The sequence below is a fragment of the Budorcas taxicolor genome, chromosome 2 (genome assembly GCF_023091745.1).
Source record: "Budorcas taxicolor isolate Tak-1 chromosome 2, Takin1.1, whole genome shotgun sequence".
NCBI classification, from domain to species: Eukaryota; Metazoa; Chordata; class Mammalia; order Artiodactyla; family Bovidae; genus Budorcas; species Budorcas taxicolor.
The window spans coordinates 23,984,535-24,008,246 of NC_068911.1; the positions used below are offsets into that span (position 1 = coordinate 23,984,535).

The 23,712-nt window shown below is 38.7% G+C and overlaps 1 protein-coding gene across 1 annotated transcript in view; it reads left to right on the plus strand.

The window, feature by feature from the left end:
• The window catches only part of DNAH3 (dynein axonemal heavy chain 3), a 229,731-nt gene that overhangs the window by 39,259 nt on the left and 166,760 nt on the right, over positions 1–23,712 (plus strand). Inside the window, exons 15-19 of the mRNA XM_052659374.1 lie at positions 5,785–5,969; positions 7,380–7,503; positions 13,281–13,434; positions 14,205–14,349; positions 20,721–20,932. Of these exons, the coding sequence (XP_052515334.1) occupies positions 5,785–5,969; positions 7,380–7,503; positions 13,281–13,434; positions 14,205–14,349; positions 20,721–20,932 (820 nt within the window). The remainder of the gene's footprint in view (positions 1–5,784; positions 5,970–7,379; positions 7,504–13,280; positions 13,435–14,204; positions 14,350–20,720; positions 20,933–23,712) is intronic.

Consider the following 23,712-nt stretch of genomic DNA (forward strand, 5'->3'; position numbering starts at 1 on the left):
GCACCACGCCAGGCCTCCCTGTCCATCACCAACTCCCAGAGTTCACTCAAACTCACGTCCATCGAGTTGGTGATGCCATCCAGCCGTCTCATCCTCTGTCATCCCCTTTTCCTTTTGCCCCCAGTCCCTCCCAGCATCAGAGACTTTTCCGATGAGTCAACTCTTTGCATGAGTCAAGGCTATGGTTTTTCCAGTAGTCATGTATGAATGTGAGAATTGGACTGTGAAGAAAGCTGAGTGCAGAAGAATTGATGCTTTTGAACTGTGGTGTTGGAGAAGACTCTTGAGAGTCCCTTGGGCTGCAAGGAGATCCAACCAGTCCATTCTAAAGGAGATCAGTCCTGGGTGTTCTTTGGAGGGAATGATGCTAAAGCTGAAACTCCAGTACTTTGGCCACCTCTTGTGAAGAGTTGACTCATTGGAAAAGACTCTGATGCTGGGAGGGATTGAGGGCAGAGAGGCCATAGATTGATGCAAAATATACTGGTCTCCCTTATGCCATCACTACACCATACAGAGAATAGCCCTGTGCTTACAGGACCCCTGGATCTTTATTTTAAATGATATTGTCAGTGCATGTAGAAAACAGTGTTTGTTGTGCTTAACTTATCCCTGGATATTGCTAAGGTGTTATTTTGGTCAGATTTCTGATATCATCAACCCATATTCAGGACTTTTAGAGGATCTAGTAGTTAATGGGTATAAAAGAAAGACTCAACTCAGTCTAACTTGTGAGCAGCAAAATCTACATCTTCCCTACTGTGTGTTTTCTGTGTGTCTCCTTTACTTCTATCTAGAACTCTTCGTTCTTGTCACTGCCAGTCACCAAATGTGTAGAGGACTTTCCTCACACAAATCAATTCAGCTGGGTGCCCTGCAATTCAACTTAATTCTGACACTGTCTTCCCAGAGGTAGCATCAGCTTCCACAGGTTAAGGGCTCAGTCCTATAAGACTGTCTCTCATAATTTCAGACACCAGTCACAAGTTTGAGTTGTGCTTCTGTGCTTTTGACCAACCAGCTGTTAATTGAAAGTTCTAGTGACCCTGTCCTTGAGTTTAATTAATTTGTTCCAGGCCTCTAATCATGGCTCAGTCTTTCCAGTGGCCAGCTCATCCAGGAGTCACCCTGAGTCACCTCACTAGAATGAAGGATACTCTTATCACCCATAAAGTTACATGGATTTCATGGGCTTAGTGCTAGGAACTGGGGGCAGAGACCAATATATAATTTTTGTTGAGACGGGAAGGGAGAAAAATGAATTTGGGAACAGAAAGGGGTAGAGATTATTTTCCTACTGAATTCTGCTCAAGGTATCTGCCACCACCCCCCCCCCCCCCGACCCAGATAAGTTGTGAACCACGGTATAAAGGAGAAAAGAGACCTCAAAAACAGGGCGACAGAGCAGAAGAGGAGGAAAAATAAAAAGACTGCAAGTTGCTCCCAGGGACTGGAGAAAATTCTAAAAGGTTGGAATCCATCAGTGTTCCATTAGTAATCTTTTCCTTCATCTTTCTCTCCTTCCTCTCCCTCATCATCATCTTCATCTTCTTCACCTTCATCCTCATCCCCTTCTTCATCAATATCTTCCAATCCTTCTTCCTCTTCATCATCATCGTCTTCCTCTTCCCCTTCCCCTTCCTCATCATCCATGTCAGGAACCAAGTAGTACTGTAATGAATTTGGCTAAATATCATCTTTGATGACCTCTCCTAACTCATCTGAGTCCCTTGGACTTCAAGGAGATCGAATCAGTCCATCCTAAAGAAAATCAAGCCTGAATGTTCATTGGAAGGACTGATGTTGAAGCTGAAACTCCAATACTTTGGCCACCTGATGTGAAGAGCTGACTCATTTGAAAAGACCCTGATGCAGGGAAAGATTAAAAGCAGGAGGAGAAGGGGACAACAGAGGATGAGATGGTTGGATGGCATTACTGACTGAATGGACATGAGTTTGAGTAAACTCCGGGAGTTGGTGATGGACAGGGAGGCCTGGCCTGCTGCAGTCCATGAGGTCGCAAAGAATCGGACACAACTGATTGGCTGAACTGAACTGAACTCATCTGCACCTGCTTCAGAATGATCAGTAAACCAGGTGAAGAAGCTTTCTGGTTCCTCCTGCTGTCTCTTCCTACTGGCTTTATTCCATGTTTGAGTTGATCGTTTCGTCAGATCCTTTCCAGATTTCCATTTGATTTCAGTGGACTTTGAAGATGGATCACCACTCTCATTCAGATGAAATTCTTTGGAGAGAATTTTATTTTCGAAGTAAGGGTTTTCATCAAAAATAAAAATCTATTCTGTAACCTGATTTAATGTCTTCAAATTCTGTCACTTCAACTCTTGTCAAATAATGCAGCGCCTCTTCATCCTCCTTCCCAATGTTGTTACCCCCAAAATTTGGGATTTTGGCGATCAATTCGGACCTCTTTTGAAAAAATGGTTGGCGGAATTTGTTATATTTCTGTTCTATTTTCAAAAATCTCCTCACTGGCTTGTTCATTAAGTCTGTCTATTCCATTTTGTACTTCATCAACATGTTCAGTTGCTTCTTGCTGTTCCTTTTCTGAGGTTTCGTCCGCCCCGTCGAGGTTGGTGTTGAGCTGCTTTTTACTGACAGTGGCCGCCGGCGCCGACATGGTGCCGCTTTCGGGGTGGGACGGGGGCGGGGGGCGGGGAGCGGGGAGGGGGAGAGAACGGAAGGCGAAGGGGACGGGCAGTCACTTCCTTTCACGGCACACGCGCGGGCGCTCGCGGGCGCCGCCTTCCGGCGCACTTTCGCTCACTCTGTCCCTGTCCCTGGCTCTCAGCGCTGGGGGAGCGGGTGGCGGCGTTGGGAGGACAGGCGGCTAGGCTCCCTCAACTCAGGCTCCGCGCTCCAGCTTGATGTTCCATCTCCCCAAGCCGACTCCTCCTCCACCTCCTCATCACGGCGAGGGCAAAACTATGATAGCTATTGTTTTTTTTAATTTTTATTTATTTTTTAATTGAAGGATCATTGCTTTGCAGAATTTTGTTTTCTGTCAAACCTCAACATGAATCAGCCCCTCCCTCCCGTCTCCCTTTCCTTCCCACCCCTCTAGGTTGATACAGAGCCCCTGTTTGAGTTCCCTGAGGCAAGCAGCAAATTCCCATTGTCTGTTTTCCGTACGGTAATTAAGTTTCCATGTTACTCTGTCCATACATTGCACCCTCTCCTCCTCTCTCCCCGTGTCCATAAGTCTGTTCTCTATGTCTGTTTCTTCATTGCTGCCCTGCAAATAAATTCTGCAGTACCATCTTTCTAGATTCTGTATATATGCCTTGAAAGTGAAAGTTGCTCAGTCGTGTCTGACTCTTTGCGACCCCAAAGTCCATGCAATTCTCCGGGCCAGAATACTGGAGTGGGTAGCCTTTCCCTTCTCCAGGGGATCTTCCCAACCCAGGGATCGAACCCAGTTCTCCCACATTGCAGGCAGATTCTTTACCAGCTGAGCCACAAGGGAAGCCCGTATATGATAATTGTTTTTCTCTTTCTGACTTACTTCACTCTGTATAATTGGCTCTAGGTTCATCCACCTCATCAGAACTGACTCAGATGCATTCCTTTTTAGGGCTGTGTGATATTCTATTATATATATGTACCACAGCTTCTTTATCCATTTATTTGTTGATGGACATCTAGGTTGCTTCCATGTTCTAGCTATTGTAAGTAGTGCTGCAATGAACATTGGGGTACATGTGTCTTTTTCAATTTTGCTTTCCTCAGAGTATATGGCTACGAGTGGGACTGCTGGGTCATACGGTGGTTTTATTCCTAGTTTTTTAAGGAATTTCCATACCATCTTCCATAGAGGCTGTATCAATTCACATTCCCACGAACAGTGCAAGAGCATTCCCTTTTCTCTACACCCTCTCAAGCATTTATTGTTTGTAGACTTTTTGATGATGGCCATTCTGACTGGTGTGAGGTGATATCTCATTGTAGTTTTGATTTGCATTTCTCTGCTAATGAACTATATTGAGCATCTTTTCATGTGTTTGTTAGCCATTTGTATGTCTTCTTTGGAGAGATTTCTGTTTAGGTCTTTTCCCCATTTTTTGATTGGGTTGTTTGTTTTTCTGGTATTGAGTTGTATGAGCTGCTTATATATTTTGGAAATTAATCCTTGGTCGGTTGTTTCATTTGCTATCATTTTCTCCCTTTCTGAGGGTTCTCTTTTCACCTTGCTTATAGTTTTCTTTGCTGTGCAAAAGCTTTTAAGTTTAATCAAATCCCACTTGTTTATTTTTGTTTTTATTTCCATTACTCTAGGAGGTGGGTTATAGAGGATCTTGCTTTGATTTATGTCATCGAGTGTTCTGCCTATGTTTTCCTCTAAGAGTTTTATAATTTCTGGTCTAACATTTAGGTTTTTCATCCATTTTAAGTTTATCTTTGTGTATGGTGTTAGAAAGTGTTGTAATTTCATTCTTTTACACGTAGCTGTCCACTTTTCCCAGCACTACTTATTGAAGAGGCTGTCTTTGCCCCATTGTATATTTTTGCCTCCTTTGTCAAAAATAAGGTACCCATGAGTGTATGGGTTTATTTTGGGGTTTTCTGTCTTGTTCCATTGGTCTATATTTCTGTTTTTGTGCCAGTATCATAGATTTTGATGACTGTAGCTTTGTAGTATAATTTTAAGTCAAGAAGGTTGATTCCTTCAGCTCCATTTTTCTTTTTCAAGACTGCTTGATTATTCAGGGTCTTTTGTGTTTCCATATGAATTGTGAAAATTTTTTGTTCTAGTTCCATGAAAAATAACATCGGTAATTTGATAGGGATCACATTGAATCTGTAGATTGCATTTGGTAGTATAGTCATTTTCACAATATTAATTCTTCTTACCTAGAAGCATGGAATATCTCTCCATCTCTTTATGTAATCTTTGATTTCTTTCATCAATGTCTTATCATTTTCTGTATACAGTTATTTTGTCTCCTTAGATAGTTTTTTTCCTAGATATTTTATTTTTGTTGCAAGGGTGAATGGGATTGATTCTTTAATTTCTCTTTCTGATTTTTCATTGTTAGTATATAGGAATGCAAGTGATTTCTGTGTATTGATTTTGTATCCTATGACTTTGCTAAATTCACTGAATAGTAATTTTCTGGTAGTATCTTTAGGGTTTTCTATGTATAGTATCATGCCACCTGCACACAGTGGGAGCTTTACTTTTTCTTTTCCAATCTGAATTCCTTTTATTTCTTTTTCTTCTCTGATTGCTGTAACTAGGACTTCTAAAACTATGTTGAATAAAATGGGTAACCTGGAAGACATGGACAGATTCTTAGAAAAGTTCAGTCTTCCAAGACTGAACCAAATAAGACTTAACTCTTACTTGTTAAGAGTATAAGGTTTGGAATCGGTTAAACCAGGTTCAGATCCTGGCTCTGACACCTAAACATCATGTTGCTTTGGATAAAGTTACTCAGCCTCATTTCTTCCATTATAAAATGTTAATAATATTAATAGTTCCTAACTTTAAAATTTTGTGAAAATTAAATGAGTTAATACTCATTCAGTGATTAGAATGGTCGTGGTAAAGGGCATAGTACATGTCATATATTATTACCATTTCTACTGTTATTATTTCTAAATATGGTATGCATGTGAATATTATCCATCAAGAATTGACAGGCAGAGAAAATTTGGAAAACCTTGTTCTAATCTCCAAATAGTAATCATGTCTGCTTAGTATAGTGGGTTTCATAAGAAAGTTATTTTAGATGTTGATGATGGCTGTTACTTTCCCTGTAGCATTTGTAATCAGTACAACCTCATTGCCGACAAAGTCAGTGAGATTCCTATCAACACTGGGGAGCTAGTATTCCTCATTGAATTCTTAAAGAAATCCAGCGATGTCACCGTGTTCAAACTCAGGAGGCAACTTAGAGATGCAGTTGAACGGCTGGAGTTCTTGATGGACTATGCAGATTTGCCCCGTAAGTACAATGTCATGTGTGTACGTGCAAATGTATGTATATATTTATATGTTTAGATATAAGGAGCCAGAAAAGAAGAGTTCACAATCCTCCCACTAAATATCTGTATCAGAAGAGCTGCTTTTTAAGTGTGTCTCTATATTGCTGCTGCTAAGTCGCTTCAGTCGTGTCCGACTCTGTGCAACCCCATAGATGGCAGCCCACCAGGCTCCCCCGTCCCTGGGATTCTCCAGGCAAGAACACTGGAGTGGGTTGCCATTTCCTTCTCCAATGCATGAAAGTGAAGGCGCTCAGTTGTGTCCGACCCTCAGCGACCCCATTAGAGACACTAATTCCACACTCTTATCCAGAGAAATTTGAATCAAATGATGAGAATCTTATTGGTAGACAAAAAGAAATATCTAGGGACTTGGCTGGTTCTTAGATGCCTGTCTTTCCCTCTTATGTGTGGTGTTCCTAAAAAAGTCTCTTTCAAATGCAGAGTGCTTTTGTAAATAGGTAGGTTTCATTCATCTATATCTTAATACAATCCTACCTTTGAGGAAGCCAGGGCACTTTCCTTCATGCTCCTGCGTATTTTAAGAGGAAAGAAATGGTAGGGACCCTTCATGGCTTATTGAGCCAAGTTAGGACTCAATAAGGACCTAACTTTGTAAGGACCAGGTTCTGAAGGAAAAGGTAATATCACCTCTACAAGTCACATTTCAGAACATTTTTCCATCTGGAAATACCTGTGAATTATCTGGTGTTCACCATGGTTAGGGAGGAATTGTTATGGGAGGGAGAAATAGGGACTGGGAGTGAAAAATTGGTCCTATAATCATCCACCTGCACATTCGTGAGCTGTACTCTTGACCATGTGAACACACACTGGAGTCCCTCATTGTGGTCTCTACCCCCTAAATTCCCAAGAGTACACAGGAAACCCAGGGCATTTTAACTGACCAGAGCCATAAAATGGGTAGGGTATCTGGCATTGATATTACCATTGACCTTTAACCCAGACTGAAATTCAGATGAGGTGAAATAGTTTAAAGAATAGTACCAAACTTTAGCTAGGATTCTACTCAGACCTAGCCCAGGAAGATAATGAAGTGCATAGTGGTTAGAACACAGGCTTTGGAGTTGGTTAGTTCTGGGTTTGAAATCTGCTCTGCTGTCTCCTAGCAGTGTGACCTTGACCACTTGGCTTAACTTTGTTTCCCATCTGTAAAAACAAAGATGATCATACCATCTACCTTCTAGCCTGGCCCTTGGTAAGTGCTCAGTAAATGTTGGGTAACATTCATCAATAATGGGCCCATTCATTAATTGCCACCCTTATACTCACTTCTGTTGACCTCTTATTCTGCTGAATCAATTCATTGCAAACTGAGCAGTGTCCTAGAGCAGACTGTGTGTGTTTTGCAGAAGAGGATATCAAACTGAACAGCACTCTGTTCCTCTGGCCAGACCAGATTGAAGATATCTTTGAAAACAGCCGGAACCTTCTCCTTAGCAAGAGGGATCAGGCAGAGATGGACCTCATTAAAAGGTACAGGAAAAGTCTGATGTTTAAGAAATGATATCCAGCTTTATAATATGCTATATGTTTCTGGTTCTGTCTAGGGCCACTCTTGATCCAGCAATGCGTGGGTGAAGGCTCATGACAATTGGTGGAGAAGGAATTTCCTTTTGTTTCCCACTAAGGGATATTCTCTGTAAGCCTGCTTCACTGTAGTAACTCCAACCAATGCCTTCCCTCCCTTCCTTGAACAATTGAAATTTAGTGCCGCAGAGAGAAAAGACAAAAATAGTAGCATCTAAGAGCAGCCTTACAATAATAATAGCAAAATTGTCAGCCTTACATTTAAGACCATGGATCTGTGAGATATCAAGACAGGGATAATAAAACATGGTTGGTAGCTGAAAAATTGCCAGTTTTGCAGTTGATCTCATTCAGTGCTAATCTGCCTGTACTCATTTTTTCATTGAGTATTATGGCTTTTTACTATGTGCTGTGTGCTCTATTCTAGACACAAAAGTGTCTTTGACTGCTAAATAAAGATTTTAATACAATGACAAAATATCACATACTGAAGAAGAGAATGGGAGATTGCACTCAAGGATAATCCCAAGAGAGGAAGTTGCTTGGGATTGTTGCTTCACAACAACCTTTGCCCAGCAAAACAACAAAAGAGATGTGTATGTTTGTTTCTATCTACAGCCTTCTTCTCCCTCTACCTAAATGGCTGCTGTCCCCAGAACCCAGAATTTAACCCAATGAATAGATACCTTTTAACAAATGTTTTTGTTGTTGTTCAGTTACTAAGCTTTGTCTCTTTGCAACCCCATGGATTGCAGCATGCCAGGCTTCCTTGTCTTTCACTATCTCCCAGAGTTTGCTCTAACTCATGTCCACTGAGTCTGTGATGCTATTCAACCATCTCATCCTTTGTCGTCCCCTTCCCTTCCTGCCCTTGATCTTTCTCAACATCAGGGTCTTTTCCAATGAATCAGTTCTTCACAGCAGATGGCAAGAGTATTGGAGCTTCAGCTTCAGCATCAGTCCTTCCAATGAATATCCAGGGTTGATTTCCTTTAGGACTGACTAAAGGAAATCAGTCCAAGGGACTTTCAAGAGTATTCTCCAATACCACAATTTGAAAGCATCAGTTCTTCAGTGCCCAGCCTTCTTTATGGTCCAATTCTCACATCTGTACATGGCTACTAGAAAAATCATAGCTTTGATTATACGGACCTTTGTCAGCAAAGTGATGTCTCTGCTTTTTAATATGCTGCCTAGGTTTGTCACGGAGAAGGTGATGGCACCCTACTCCAGTACTCTTGCCTGGAAAATCCCATGGATGGAGGAGCCTGGTGGGCTGCAGTCCATGGGGTCGCGAAGAGTCAGACAAGACTCTGTGACTTCACTTTCACTTTTCACTCTCATGCACTGGAGAAGGAAGTGGCAGCCCACTCCAGTGTTCTTGCCTGGAGAATCCCGGGGACGGGGGAGCCTGGTGGGCTGCCGTCTATGGGGTCGCACAGAGTCGGACATGACTGAAGTGACTTAGCAACAGCAGCAGCAGGTTTGTCATTGCTTTCCTTCCAAGGAGCAAGCAATTTTTTTCCTTTTTTAGAACAGTTTTAGGTTCACAGAAAAATTGAGGAGAAAGTATAGGGTCCTCCTATACCCCCTCACCCCTTACACATAGCCTCCCCCCTCAGTGGAACTGAGTTTTGATACCTCACCAAGACGCAGAACCATTTTATTTTTATTTTTATTTTTATTTTTTAAATGGCCCGCCGCCGCCCTCGGGCTTTATTGTAAAAGCTAGATGAACAGGAGCAAATTTCTTCATCTTTTTTGAGCCTAAGTGTCCTCATCTGGTAAATGGGGATAGTAGAACCAGTCTCAGTTCATCTCATTTTGTGAGAGGTGTTATTGTGTTAAGGGATGAAATCAAATGGTCTGAGGTGATGCCTAAGTGATATCCAGCACATGGCAGGCATTCAAGAGCAGTTAGCTTCTTTTGCACATTAACAATGACTTCTTTAGGGAGAAAAATGCTTCTTAACTTTCAAACCACTACCTGTGAGCAGACTTCGAGAACATTACTCTACGACCATTCACAGTAACTGTTGAAGTTAAGAAGACTGAGAAGTGGCTCTGGAAGAAATTGGAACACGTGTCATTTATGGTGAGAGGAGAGTGCCAGACTTCTTCTTGGAGGGAAGAGCAGCTCAAGCTTGACCCATCACTTGGTATCTGAGCTCTCAATCACAGAGCTCAGCAGAAAAGCAGCTCTACAGACATCTGCAACCCTGGGCTCAGCCCTCTCTTTAGTGAACTCTTAAACTTCCTGTCCATCATTTTTGCATAAATCCTGAGAAAACCTGTGAGGAGGGCTTAGAAATACTCATTTATTCATTCATCTTCTAGGAGAACAGTCCCCTTCCCTCTCTGAGACTTAACCTTATTTTCCCAGGCCGCAGTAATTTTTTTTACTTCAATGCCAATTTCCATTTGTTGTCCCCACCCCTTCTCACAATTTCTATCCACCTTCCTCTGTCCACTCCATGCATGGTTGGCTGATTCCTGCAGTCTCTAGCTTTCAGCTCCTGTGTCTGTTGGATCCAGACAGGCAGGGCCAGTGGAAAGCCCTCTCGAGGTTGGAGAGTGGCTGCTGTGCTGCTTCTCTCCCTCCCTACTTGTTCCTGGGGTTCTGGCCAGTAGCTGCATCCCTCCGGGATAACAATTCTTTCTCCTCCGTGTTTCCAGTTCTCATTGTCCCCTCAGGCCTAGGGATCATAGTGACTTCCCTCTGAGGTTACTAGTCTCTGGATGCTTCATTCTCCTCTCTTTGTTCCTGTAACCCTACCCACATCTCACCTCTGTAAGTAGTCCCTTCATTGAAGTCTCTTTCTTTGAACATCAGAGTAAATTATGTTTCTTGCCAGAATTCTTAACAATATAACATTTTAAAATTATTGCAGTATTCTCCCACAGACTTCAGGTGATCTTAGGAATAGAACTCAATTTACTTAACCAAATTTCCCGAGTGCCAACTAATTACTAATGACATACTTATATATATATGTATATACTATGGATTTGAAAGCACTTCAAGAAATTGTAATGTGCTAAGCAATTATAAAAAATTTAAAACAATACAAACTGTTATAAAAAATATTTTACAGTGATGTAATGCACAGCATAGGGAATATAGTCAATATTTTATAATAACTTTGTCTAATGTCTAATATCTATAAAGATATCAAATCACTGTGTTATACAACTGAAACCAATATAATATTGCAAGTCAACTGTACTTCAATAAAATTTGTAAAAGAGAAGTTTTAAGCAATAGGTAACTAATATTTTCCAATAATCACTGAGTTTATATACTACTTCTCTCTGGGAAGAATTCAAAAGTAGTTTTATCAGAGATTTATCTTTGTGTGTAAGTCTGTATTTGGCATCTAAAAAGAATTTTAATGATGTGAAAAGGCAGTCAGCAGCACATAATTGTGGGGACAACAGGAGAATCAGCTTTCCTCCCATTTTGTTCCACTCAGTGGCAGGTTCCAAGGGCCTAAAAGTAACCTGGAATATGCATGACAAATATCTCAGGAATGTGAGCTGCTCTTTGCCATGAGAGTGCATCTTGTGAATAGAAAGAAAGGTATCTTAGGGAGAGTACCCAGATTGTGTTCTGGGGTGTCCAGGGAGAACATAGTGCTTTGCAAATAGCAAGTTCTCACTCTTTTGATGAATGAATGAATGAGTGAGTGAATGAATGAGACTTTTTCCTAATAAGGATGTTCTCTGAAATTAATACCTATCAGAGTATAAAATCACAAAACAAAAGCAAAAACTTAGCGCTATGTGTCTCGTTGCACTTATGTTTTCTGAATCCTTAAAACTTTGGTGAAAAATAAACATGAGAGGCAGTAGCCACCTTGCCTGCTTTCCTCTTGGGCTCCTGTATCCATTTCTCTTCTCTGAGGATGCAGAGAAGAAAAGGGACATGGGAGGTGGAAGATAAAGCGGATAAGACAGAAGCTCTATGAAGGAAAAGAATGGGAAAATGGAGCGCAGTGGTTGCATTCAAAGGGCAAATCCAAGAAGGGCTCATGTAAATGAGACTTGAAGGATGAGAAGGAGCCCATTAAGGCAAGACTGGGGAGGGAGAGAATAGAAGGATGTCCTATTCTATTGCAGGTATCAAGCATAACCAATGGCTCCAACTTGAGACTACCTTTGCCTATAAAATGAGGGAGTAACATCCCATCACTTTTGCCATATTCTTTGTTAGAAGTGAGTTGCTAGCTGTAGCCCAAACTCAAGAGGACGGTTATACAAGGATATAAGTACCAGGAGGTGTGGCTCTTTGAGGACCTTAACAGAGGCTACTTACCACACAGTGTAGTTAGAAATAAATTCAAATCAAACCATTGAAAATTAACTCTTTTAAATTATTTTTAAGGAAAAAAAAAAAGAACATCAAAACTGCCATAACAAAATAAAGTATTTTTAAAATAATAGCCAAATTTATGTTACTATAGTTGTTCTCCATGGCAAATTCCGCTTATTCATTCAATGAATATTGATGGTATTATGCTAGATGCTTCTTCTAAGTGCTGGAGATTCAATAAGGAATTAAGGAGATTAAAACTGCATTGGTAGAGTTTAAATTCTAGTGAATGAGACTGAACACTTTTATAGTGATTATTATGTACCAGGCTCAATTTGAGCATTTTGTATATGTTAGCTTACTAGAGTAGGCACTTTATCCATCCCTGTTTTATCTGAGGCCTAAAGAGTTTAAAGAACTTGAACAAGGTCACATAGCTACTGTGTAGCAATGTAGGGACTTGAACTAGTCAGTCCAGCTCTAGAACCTATCCTCTTAACACTATGCTAATCTACCTCTTAGGAAAAGGGAGAAGTACATTTGAGAACTGCTTTGTTGATAATATGAATAAAGTAGATAAATCTCTGGAATAGTCTTCCCTGATCACTCTAACTAAAGTAGCTCCTCACTTCCGTCCACTAGGCATTCTGCTCTGTTCTGTTTTCTTCAGAGCATTTATCACTATCAGAAATAGCTTATTTCATATTTATCTAGGTATGGTTTTATCTTTCCATCCATTCATTCATCCGTTCATATATGTTTACTGTTTGGGTTTCCCCAACCTGAAATACAAGCTCCGTAAGGGTAGGGAGCTTAAGGGTGTACTTCACAAATATATTCCTGATGCCTAGAGCAGTTCTTGGAATTAGGCATTTAATAATAAATATCTAATAAATCATATGTATATGCATGAATTTTATACATGTATATATTTTATTAGGGCTTCTCTGGTGGCTCAGTGGTAAAGAATCCAGCTGCCAATGCAAGAGACACAGGTTTGATCCCTGGATCAGAACAATCCACTGGAGTAAGAAATGGCAACCTACACCAGTATTCTTGCCTGGGAAATCCCATGGACAACACTCGCCTGGCATGCTACAGTCCTTGGGGTGACAAAAGAGTCAGATATGACTTAGCAACTAAACAACAACATATATTAAATAGCATATATATTATAATACATATTTTATATACATTTACCTGTATGAGAAACATCTGGAAATATTTAACCACCAATAGGTTCACAGCAGCTGTCTCTGGGAGGTAGGATTACAAATTATGTATAATAGCATATATTTGTAAGTTTTACATCTATGGTGTCAGAAGATCATATTCTCCCCAGGCTTGAATATGGCTGAGCAGTGCTGATAAATGGAAAATCCAAATATGATTGGATTGTCTTTACTTTCAGGTGCTCAGAATTTGAAGTGAAACTTGAGGGCTACAGCAAGGAACTGGAAGGTTTTAGGAAACGTGAAGTAATGACTACAGAAGAAATGAAGAACAATGTTGAAAAGCTTAATGAGCTTTCAAAGAACCTAGATCAAGCACTGGTGGAATTTGAGGTTTGGGGTCTTGGGATGGGCACTTATGACTGTACCGCTCTGTTGGTCCTTGGTTATGTGTTTTCCTAACATCACCTGTCAGGTGGATAGTATTAGTTGATTGACAAGTTCTTTCTCTGGTACTTTCAACTACCTTTCCCCATACCCCTACATTATATCAGCTTTGTTAGTCACTGAGTACATAAAGAAGAGTTATTAATATAATGGAATAATTGCTGACATGTATCAAGCATGTATTATGTACATAATGTACAAAGGACTTCCTATGTGAAATATCACTTAATGTCAATAATAAGTCTTTGGGGTAGGTACTATATATTCATTTATCTCTATTTAAAATGGGAGAACTAAGTCTTGGAGAAGCTAAGTAACTTGCCCTGAAGTTGTCTACAGTAGTAAGTTCTTTAATCATTAAAGTTTTTACCTTTGAAGCAGTTAAGCACAAGAAGGTAACATTGTGTTAACAGTTAAAGTACATATAAAAATTCGTGAAAATGGGAACATGTATGTGTTACGGTGGAAGCAAAGATGATGGAGCAAGTGGCCAATTATTGGAAAGTTTCACTCACTGATCTCAGGTGCCATGATCCTCAGAGGTAACAGAGAGACCTTCTTGCTTGAATTCATACCTTATTTTCTGGTCTTACTCTCCAGATGAACATGCATCTTCCTCAACTTGGTTTTCAAAGCGCTGAGGAATTTGCCATGGTGGCTTCTGGGGTTCAAAAGAACCACCCACCCAATAAACAGCATCCCCTTTTGCCCTGCAGTTGATCAATAAGGAGGAGGAGCTGTTGGAAAAGGAGAAGAGTACCTTCCCTCTTCTGCAAACTGTGATGACCAACAAAGTGCCTTACGAGCAGCTGTGGGTGACAGCCTATGAGTTTAGCACCAAGTCAGAGGAATGGATGAATGGTATGCCGCAGTTTCACTCTACTCGGACAGGATGGGAGTAGGGTAGCAGAATCAACCCAGCCAGTTCTGAAATAAGACTGGGACTTCAGATTCTGGCTGGACTTTTTATCATATTCTCATATTCTGGATTAAGGCAACAATAGTTAAATTTTTCTGATGTGATAATGATGGAAGGTGCAGATCAAAAAGCTAGACCTGTAGCTAGGATATATTAGAATGGGCAACCACTCAAAGCCATGGATTGGATAGTGACTCAGAGAGGCAAGTGGTGGGAGAATAAGATGGCAGCTCCCCTATTATGCTGATGCTTTATGCCAGGGCTTCAATATAATAAACACAACTATGAGGAATACCTTTGTTGCCAATTTTCTGGATACAATAATGATAATTTTCTTAGGATAAATTACTGGAAGTGAAATGGCTAGATCAAAGAAAAGGTTGTAATAAAAATATAAGGATTTTAGACTTTACTTTTATTATTGGTATTGCTTTCCAGAAAAGTTATGTTTTAATTTAATATTCTTCTAGCAGTATTTGAGTGCCCATTCCTCATACCCTCAACAAACATGAGAAATAAGAGCTTTACTTTTATGCTCAAAAAAGTGTTTTTTTCCTTTAATAGAAGTTGAATGTTTATTGATCAATTGAATTCCTTGTTTAATAAGTCTATTTATGTGCTCTCTCACTTTTTTCTATTAGTAAACCACCTTATTTAAATAATTTTCAGTTTTGAATAATATTTTTATGGATACATTTTAGTTTTTCAAGTACTCAATCATATCTACACATTTAGAATATTTTACCTTATTTATCACTTTCATACCTCTTTTAAAATTCACTTTTCTGTGTTAACTAGCACTTCCAAATTAAACTAGTTATGATGACCCACAGAGATGTTATGGGGAGGGAGGTGGGAGGGGGGTTCATGTTTGGGAACACATGTAAGAATTAAAGATTAAAAAAAAAAAAGAGAGAATAATGTAAAAAAAAATAAAAATAAAAAATAAATAGATAAATAAATAAGCAAAAACAAAAAAACAAATTAAACTAGTTATAATGAACATCTTTGTCTTATTCCTGATTCTAATGGAATTCTTCTAGAATGTCACCTTTAAACATGATGCTTTTTGTTGATTTGAGGCACAAAATATTTATGGTGTTAAGGAAGTATTTATAATTTAGCATGTCTTTTTGTTAGAGATAATATATTTAAAATTTTTATATTTTGTTTATCAGTTCCAATGACTTCAATAAACTTCCTTGTACTACTCCTTCATAATCACACTCTCTACAGCCTTAACACCTAGCAACTATTGATCTCTCCATTGTTACTACAGCTTTGTCTTTTTGAGACTGTCATATAAATTCCACTTTCTTTTTCAAATTATATTCCAACTTTTACAGTACCTCTGTCTTTATATCTCTTGTATAAAATTTTAGAATCAGCTTATTCATTTATATATGAAATCTGCTGGAATTGTGATTGGAAATATATTACATCTAGAGATCAATTTGGAAAAGAATTGATATCTTTACCACAAAATCTTCCAATCCATGGACATTGCATATCTAATTATTTTGATCTTCTTTGACTTCGTTTTGCCAATGTTTTGTAGGTTTCAGCATATAAATTCTATACATGTTTTGTTAAATTTACATGTATTTCTTTTTATTTGTTGTTGTTCAATTGCTAAGTCATGTCTGACTCTTTGTGACCCCTTGAACTGCTCCACACCAGACTTCCTGTCCTTCACTATCTCCCAGAGTTTGTTCAAACTCATGTCCATTGAGTCGGTGATGCCATTCAACCATCTCATCCTATATCACCCACTTCTCCTCCTGCCCTCAATCTTTCCCAGCATCAGGGTCTTTTCCAGTGAGTCAGCTCTTCACATTAGGTGACGAAATATTGGAGCTTCAGCTTCAGCATCAGTCCTTCCAATGAATATTTAGAATTGATTTCTTTTAGGATTGACTGGTTTGATCTCCTTGTAGTCCAAGGGACTCTCAAGTCTTCTCTAGCACCACAATTCAAAGGCATTAATTCTTCAGTGCTCAGCCTTCCTTATGGTCCAACTCTCACATCTGTATGTGATTGGAAAAACCATAGTTTTGACTATAGGGACTTTTGTCAGCAAAATGATATCTCTACTTTTTCATACACTGTCTAGGTTTGTCATAGCTTTTCTTTGAAGGAGCAAGCATTTTTTAAGTTCACAGCTATAGTCACCATCTGCAGTGATTTCTGGAGTCCAAGAAAGTAAAATCTGTCACTGTTTCCACTTTTTCCCCATCTATTTGCCATGAAGTGATGAGACTGGATGCCATGATTTTAGGTTTTTGAATGTTGAGTTTAAAGCCACCTTTTTCATGCTCCTCTTTCACCCTCATCATGAAGCTCTTTAGTTCCTCTTCACTTTCTGCCATTAGAGTGGTGTCATCTACATATCTGAGGTTATTGATACTTCTCCTGGCGATCCTGATTCCAGCTTCATCCAGCCTGGGATTTCACATGATGTACTAAACAGGGTGACAATATATAGCCTTGACATACTCCTTTCCTAATTTTGAACCAGTCCATTGTTCCATGTCTGGCTTTAACTGTTGCTTCTTTTCCTGCATACAAGTTTCTCAAGAGATAAGTAAGGTAGTCTGGTATTCCCATTTCTTTAAGAGTTATGATGTATATTTTATACATATATTTTATATAAAGCTATGATACATGTTTTAAATTTTGTTGTGTATATTAAAACAATTGGGATTTGGCAGCATTTTTTTAACCTATTTTAAAATTAATTTTGTTTTCTCACTGTTGAGTTTTAGAGTTCTTTGTATATTTCAGACAGCAATCATTTATCAGATATATGTTTTGCAGTTTTTTTCTACTAATCTTTGGCTTATCTTTTCAATCTTTTGACAGTGTCTTTCACAAAGCAGAAGATTTTAATTTTAATAAAGTTTAGTTTGTCATTTCTTTCATAGATCATGCCTTTAGTTTTGTATCTAAGAAGTTAGCACCAAACCCAAGGTCATCTAGATTTTTCTGCTATGGATCTCTGCTGTGTATCTCCTAGAATTTTTATAGTTTTGCATTTTACATTTAAGTCCATGATCCATTTTTATTAATTTGTGTCAAGGCTGTACACTTTGCATCTACATTAGTTTTTGCATGTGGATATCTAGTTATTCTAAAACTATTTGCTGAAAAGTTTCGCTCTCTTTTTTATTCCCTTTGCTTCTTTGTGAAAGATCAGGTGACTATGGTGGGCCTTATTTCTGGGCTCTCTATTTTGTTCCACTGACCTATTTGTCTCTTCTTTTACCAAAAATGCACTTGATTATCACAGCTGTATGGTAAGTTTTGAAGCTGGATAATGACAGTCCCCCAACTTTACATTTCTCCTTTAATATTATATTGGCTATTCTGGGTCTTTGCTGTCTCCACATAAACTTTAGAATCAGTTTTGTCAGTATCTACAAAAACAACTTGTTGGTATTTTGATTGGGATTGTGCTGAATCCATAGATCCAGCTGGGAAGAACTGACATCTTGACAACATTGAATTTTCCTATACATGAGTAGTAATTTTTTTCTGCACTTATTTCCTTCTTCCTTAATTTCTTTCATTAGAGTTCTATAGTTTTCCTTATATAAACAATGTACATATTTTGCTAGGTTTATGCCTAAGTGTTTCAATTTTGGAGGGTGCTGACTCGATGGACATGAGTCTGAGTGAACTCCAGGAGCTGGTGATGGACAGGGAGGCCTGGCGTGCTGCAGTTCATGGGGTCGCAAAGAGTCGGACACGACTGAGCGACTGAACTGAACTGAACTGAATGTAAATGGATATGTTTTTAATTTCCAGTCCACACTGTTTGTTAATAACATATAGGAAAGCAATTAACTTTTGTGTATTAACCATGTACCCTGCAACTTTGCTGTAGCTGTGAATTACTTTCCGGAGATTTCTATTTGTTATTGATTCTTTCCTATTTTCTATGTACATGATAGTGTCATATGCAAATAAAGTTTTGTGTCTTCTTTCCCAGTCTGTATCCTTTTATTTCCTGTCTTGTCTTTCTGCATTATCTAGAACTACCACATAATGATGTTGAAAAAGGAGTGGTGAGAGGGGACATTATTGCTGTGTTAATTGACCATAGCTGTATGGGTTTATTTCTAAGATCTCTGTTATGTTCCATTGATCCATGTCATTTCTGTGCCAATAATCATGCTCTTTTCATTACAGTAACTTTGTAGTATTGTCTGTAGTCTGGAAGGGTTATGTGTCCCACCTTATTCCTTTCCCTCTGGATTTCTTTACCAATTCTGAGTCTTTTATGGTTCTATATAAATTTTAGTATTATTTGTTGTAGTTCTGTGGGGATAAAAGATCATGGGTACTTTGATAGAAATCATGTTTAATCTATTGCTTTGGATAGTGTGGCCATTTTAGCTTCTTTCAGTCCAAGAGCATGGGATAAATGTCCATTTCTTTGAATCATCTTCAGTTTCCTTTATGAATGTTTTGTAGTTCTTAGTCTTTCACCTTCTTGCTCAGGTTTATTCCTACATATTTTATTTTATTTTTTGGATGAGATTTTAAAAGATTTTAATATTTCTTTCCTAATATTTCATTGTTAGTATAAAGAAATGCGACCAATTTCTATATGTTAATCTTGTATCCTGCTACCTTGCTGAATTCATTTTTCAGTTCTAGTAGCTTTTGTGTGGAATCTTTAGGCCTTTTTATATAGCGTATCATGTCATCTGCATATAATGACAGTTTTACTTCTTCCCTTTCAATCTGGATACCTTTCATTTTTATTTTTCTTGTCTGATTGCTATGCCTAGGACTTTTAATGTTATACTGCATAAAAGTAGTAAAAATGGACATCTTTGTCTTGTTCCAGATTTTAGTGGGAAGCCTTTTCACTGAATATCATAAGGGTTGTGACATCTCACAACTTTTGATGTTAATTTTTATTTTCATTTACCTCAAAATATTTTAAAATTTCTGTTGATATTTCTTTTTTGACCATGTGTTATTTAGAAGTATGTGGTTTAATTTCCTAAGTGTTGGGGGATTTTTCCAACTATCTTTTATGTTATTAAGTTATGAGAATAAAAATTCTTGCCTCATTTCCAATATTAGGGAGAAAGTATTCCATCTTTCACCATTAAGTGTAATGGGTTTTTTGCTTTTATGTTTTTAAACCACTTTTTTGTAGTCTGAATGACATATAAAAAGCTGTATATACTTAATATGTATAAAAATATAATGATAGTATAGGTTTTCATACATGCTCTGTATCAGGCTATGGACATTCTCTTCTGTTCCTAGTTTGTTTAGGGATTTTTATCATGAATGGATATTGGACTTTGTCAAATGCTTCTTCTGCTTCAATTTACATTGTCATGTGATTTTCCTTCTTTTGACTGTTAATATCATGTATTACATAGCTTGATTTTCAAATATTAAATCAACCTTGCATTCTGCTGATAAACTTCACTTAAACATGGTGTATGATTCTTTTTATATATTGTATCTTTATATATATATATAAAGAAATGTGCATATTTTTCCTTCTTTTAAAAAAAACTTTTATATTCTATTTCTTAACAAAATTGTGTGGGCCGATAAAGTATGTTATTTATTAATGAAGTTATATGAATAAGTCTATTTTTAGTCTCAGCAGCCCTGAAAGAAAAGTGTTTTTGAGTTAATTAGCAACATCATAATATAAGAGTTAATACTAATTTGAAATATAAAAGGAGAAGAAAGCAGCAGCATGGAAAGACTGAATGTGAAACCCAAATGTTAAAAGATATCTGGGAAAGAAAAAAAGAAAATGAATGTTTTGGCAAAGTTTTTTTTTATGAGATGTCATTTTCTGCTTTAAAGAATATCTATTTTTAATATTCAACCTTGCATAAAATCTCTCAGAACTGTACAATTAACTCCCATGTTCCTATTCACCCACATTCTCCAATTGTTAATATTTCACAGCATTTGTGGAACACCTTTTGATACTTCTGTAATAGGATCTACAACTTAACTCTAACAATTGCTTCCGTATGCCAGGCATTATATTAGCCACTTTATTTGTCTCATATAATTTTTACAGCTACCCACCAAGGTACCCATTATTATCCCTGTGTCCCAGGTCAGGCTACTGAGGCTTAGAAAAGTTCAATTAGTATGCCCAAGGCTTCACTGGTTAGGTAGAGGTTTCAGACCAACTCCAAAGCTTGTGCTTGTTAACAGTGTCACACCATAGACATAATTATAAATTCAGAGAATTAAGGTATGTGTGATTAACACTATTTGGTGATCTGACCTTTCTCCCACCCCATCTTTTCTATTTCAGGACCCCTCTTTTTACTGAATGCTGAGGAAATCGCAGAAGAAATAGGGAATATGTGGAGGACAATATACAAATTGACCAAGACCTTAGCGGACATGCCTGCACCTAGGCGCTTAGCAGAGAATGTGAAAATCAAGATTGATAAATTCAAGCAGCACATCCCTATCCTCACCATTTCCTGCAACCCAGGAATGAAAGACCGGCACTGGCAGCAGGTCCTTGTCACTGCCCACCCCACCAGCCCAGCCCATTTCTGGTCCTGATAGCCCTTTGGAAGGCAGGAACCATTAATGGGTCAAAATTTTTCTTTCTGAAAGGAAAATCTACTTGAGGCCAAGAGAGTAAAGGTGGTGATACCCTTCCTGCCTCTCCACATGAACATGCTGATCCTTTTCTTTGGGGACCCCATTGCTGGTGGTTGAGTATTAGTCCAGCCAGTGGCCACAAAAGCTCTCTTTATCTGCTTTCCTAAGCACCTCGCTGTTCAGGGTCCTAAAGACAATAGTGCTCTGTTGCTCAGCTGTGTCTGACTCTTTGGGGCCCAGTAGACTGTAACCCACGAGGCTCCCTTGTCCATGGAATTTTCCATGCCAGAATACTGAAGTGGGTTGCCATTTCCTACTCCAAGGGATCTTTCTGACCCAGAAGTCGAACCCATGTCTCTCTTGTCTCCTGCATTGGCAGGCAAATTCTTTACCACTAGCACCACCTGGGGAGCCCCAAAAGATGATAAGGGTCTCAAATTACAATGAGAGGGGCCTGTATTTGTTCCTTGACCGAGGCTACACAAAAGTGAAAGTCTATTTCTGGGGGCTCCTAATGATGCCAAATGATTCCTACTTCAGCTTCATCATCCAGCAGGCTATGTTCAGAAATAATTTTGCACTGTTTTTTCAGCCCTTTTGAGTCCATAAATGAGAATAATAATTATTCGCCCTGAAAACGATGGGATTTTTACAAGCAATCTAGTGTGAGGGATTTTTACAGGCAATCAAGGTGACAAATGTGGTGTGAATACTAATAAGAAAAAAGGAAACTCACTGTGTTTCTAAAATGATGATCACATTCGAGAGCTAGCAATGGCCTTGAAACATCTTCTACCAGGGAGTTGCTCTGTGTGGAGGCGGAGATGAGACTGGCTCTCCATGCACAGATCCCTCCCTGAAACTCCCTCTCTGCAAAGCATGCACAAGACCAGGGACATTCTCTCTAGAAGCAGTCTGAGAGCACCCTTATTAGGAGTTTTGAAATTCAAGACATAAGCATAGGATGTAAAGAACAAAGCAAAGACATCTAGTAGACTTTGGGTCTTGAACTGCCTCAGCAGAGAGATCTGTACAGGGATAGCTTCCTCACTTGGTACTCAAAGGGGTGCCTCTCCCTGTGGACCTAACCTGACTAGAACTTTGACCCATTTAGAGAGTGAGGTAGCCAGATGCCCTCCAGCAGTGCTAGTTCTCTCCATGAGATGGCATTATAGAAAGTATCCTCATCAATGGCATTTAAACAGTGTTACAGGCGAGGCTCAGAAAGCCTTCCTCTCTCCATCTGCTGCTTCCCGTGATAGTATTCTCATAGTTGGGCACTTTAAAAATCCCAACCGTTCCTAGACGTTAATAATTCTCACTTATAAGCCACTTAGATGGACAGATTGGGGGAGAAATTCCCTGGAATTAAAATAATAACAATAATAGCTAAAGTGTACTGAGTACCAACTACGTACTGAATACTGTTATAAACTTTATGTGGATTCTCTCATTTCATCTTCCCAACAATCCTTTGAAGAACAATAAATTGTCTCCATGGTCATGGAGGACGCATTCTCAGTTCTAATTCTTAGTGCCAACTCAGGAGATTCTTGTTCACAGATTTGGCTCTGGCAGGGGTTCTGTAGGCTTAACCATCTGTAGCTCTCAAGGCTACAAAATGGATTTTCTAGGGTTGTGAGGTGGTTGTTTTGAGATTTCTGACCGTTTCCCAAAACTTGAGCAAGAAAGGCTAGTCTCCATGTTTGAAACATAAAATTTATTGCTGCTGCTGCTGCTGCTAAGTCGCTTCAGTTGTGTCCGACTCTGTGCGACCCCATAGATGGCAGCCCACCAGGCTCCGCCACCTCTACTGTGGTTTAAAACAGGATAGAACAGGTAATGGTGCACTGATATGTACCAAAGCTGACTCTCTAGGATGCTGCTGCCCAGTGGAAATAATAAGCATGCATGTACTTTTAAAGTTTCTAGTAGCCACATTTTTAAAAGTAAAAACAGGTGAAATAAATTGTGAATATATTTAACCAAACATATCTAAAACATTATCAGTTCAATAGATAATCAATATAAAAATGTTAATGTGATCTCTCTTTGAAATATGGCATGCTTTTACAAAATTCCAGCACATTTCAATATGAATTAGTTGCATTTCAAGTTCTCAAAAACTGCAGGGGGTTAGTGGCTACATATTGGATAGTATAACTTCAGCTCTTAGAGTTAGAAAACCAGATACCTTTTAAATCTGTATAATTAACAAAGCAATTTAAAAATAAAACTACAAATCTCTGAGTCTTTCACAGGCCAAGTGCTATGCCAAGTGCTTTACACAGTTAAGTCATTTAACCCTAGAGATAATGTGTTGTTCTAAAGTCATACTTGCAGAATTAGAGAATAAATGAGAGCCCAGAGCCACCAGAAACAATTGTGCGGTTTGTTCTTGAGGGAATGCTATTTTTGTGCCCTACAGTTTGAATTGTACTTTCTGGAGTTATGCAGTATATAATCTGTACAACTATACCTAGAAGACCTATAGGAAACACTAATGTATGGTGGATGAGAGATTTGGCGTCAGAATTAGATCCAAGTCCCAATTCTGAAATGGCTATTATGATCTATTATTATGATCTATTAGCTAAATGGTCATAAACAAGATACTTAATTTCTTTGTCTCAGTTTCCTTTTATGTAAAATGGGAATAATAATGTATTAGTACCTTCCTCACCTTGTTG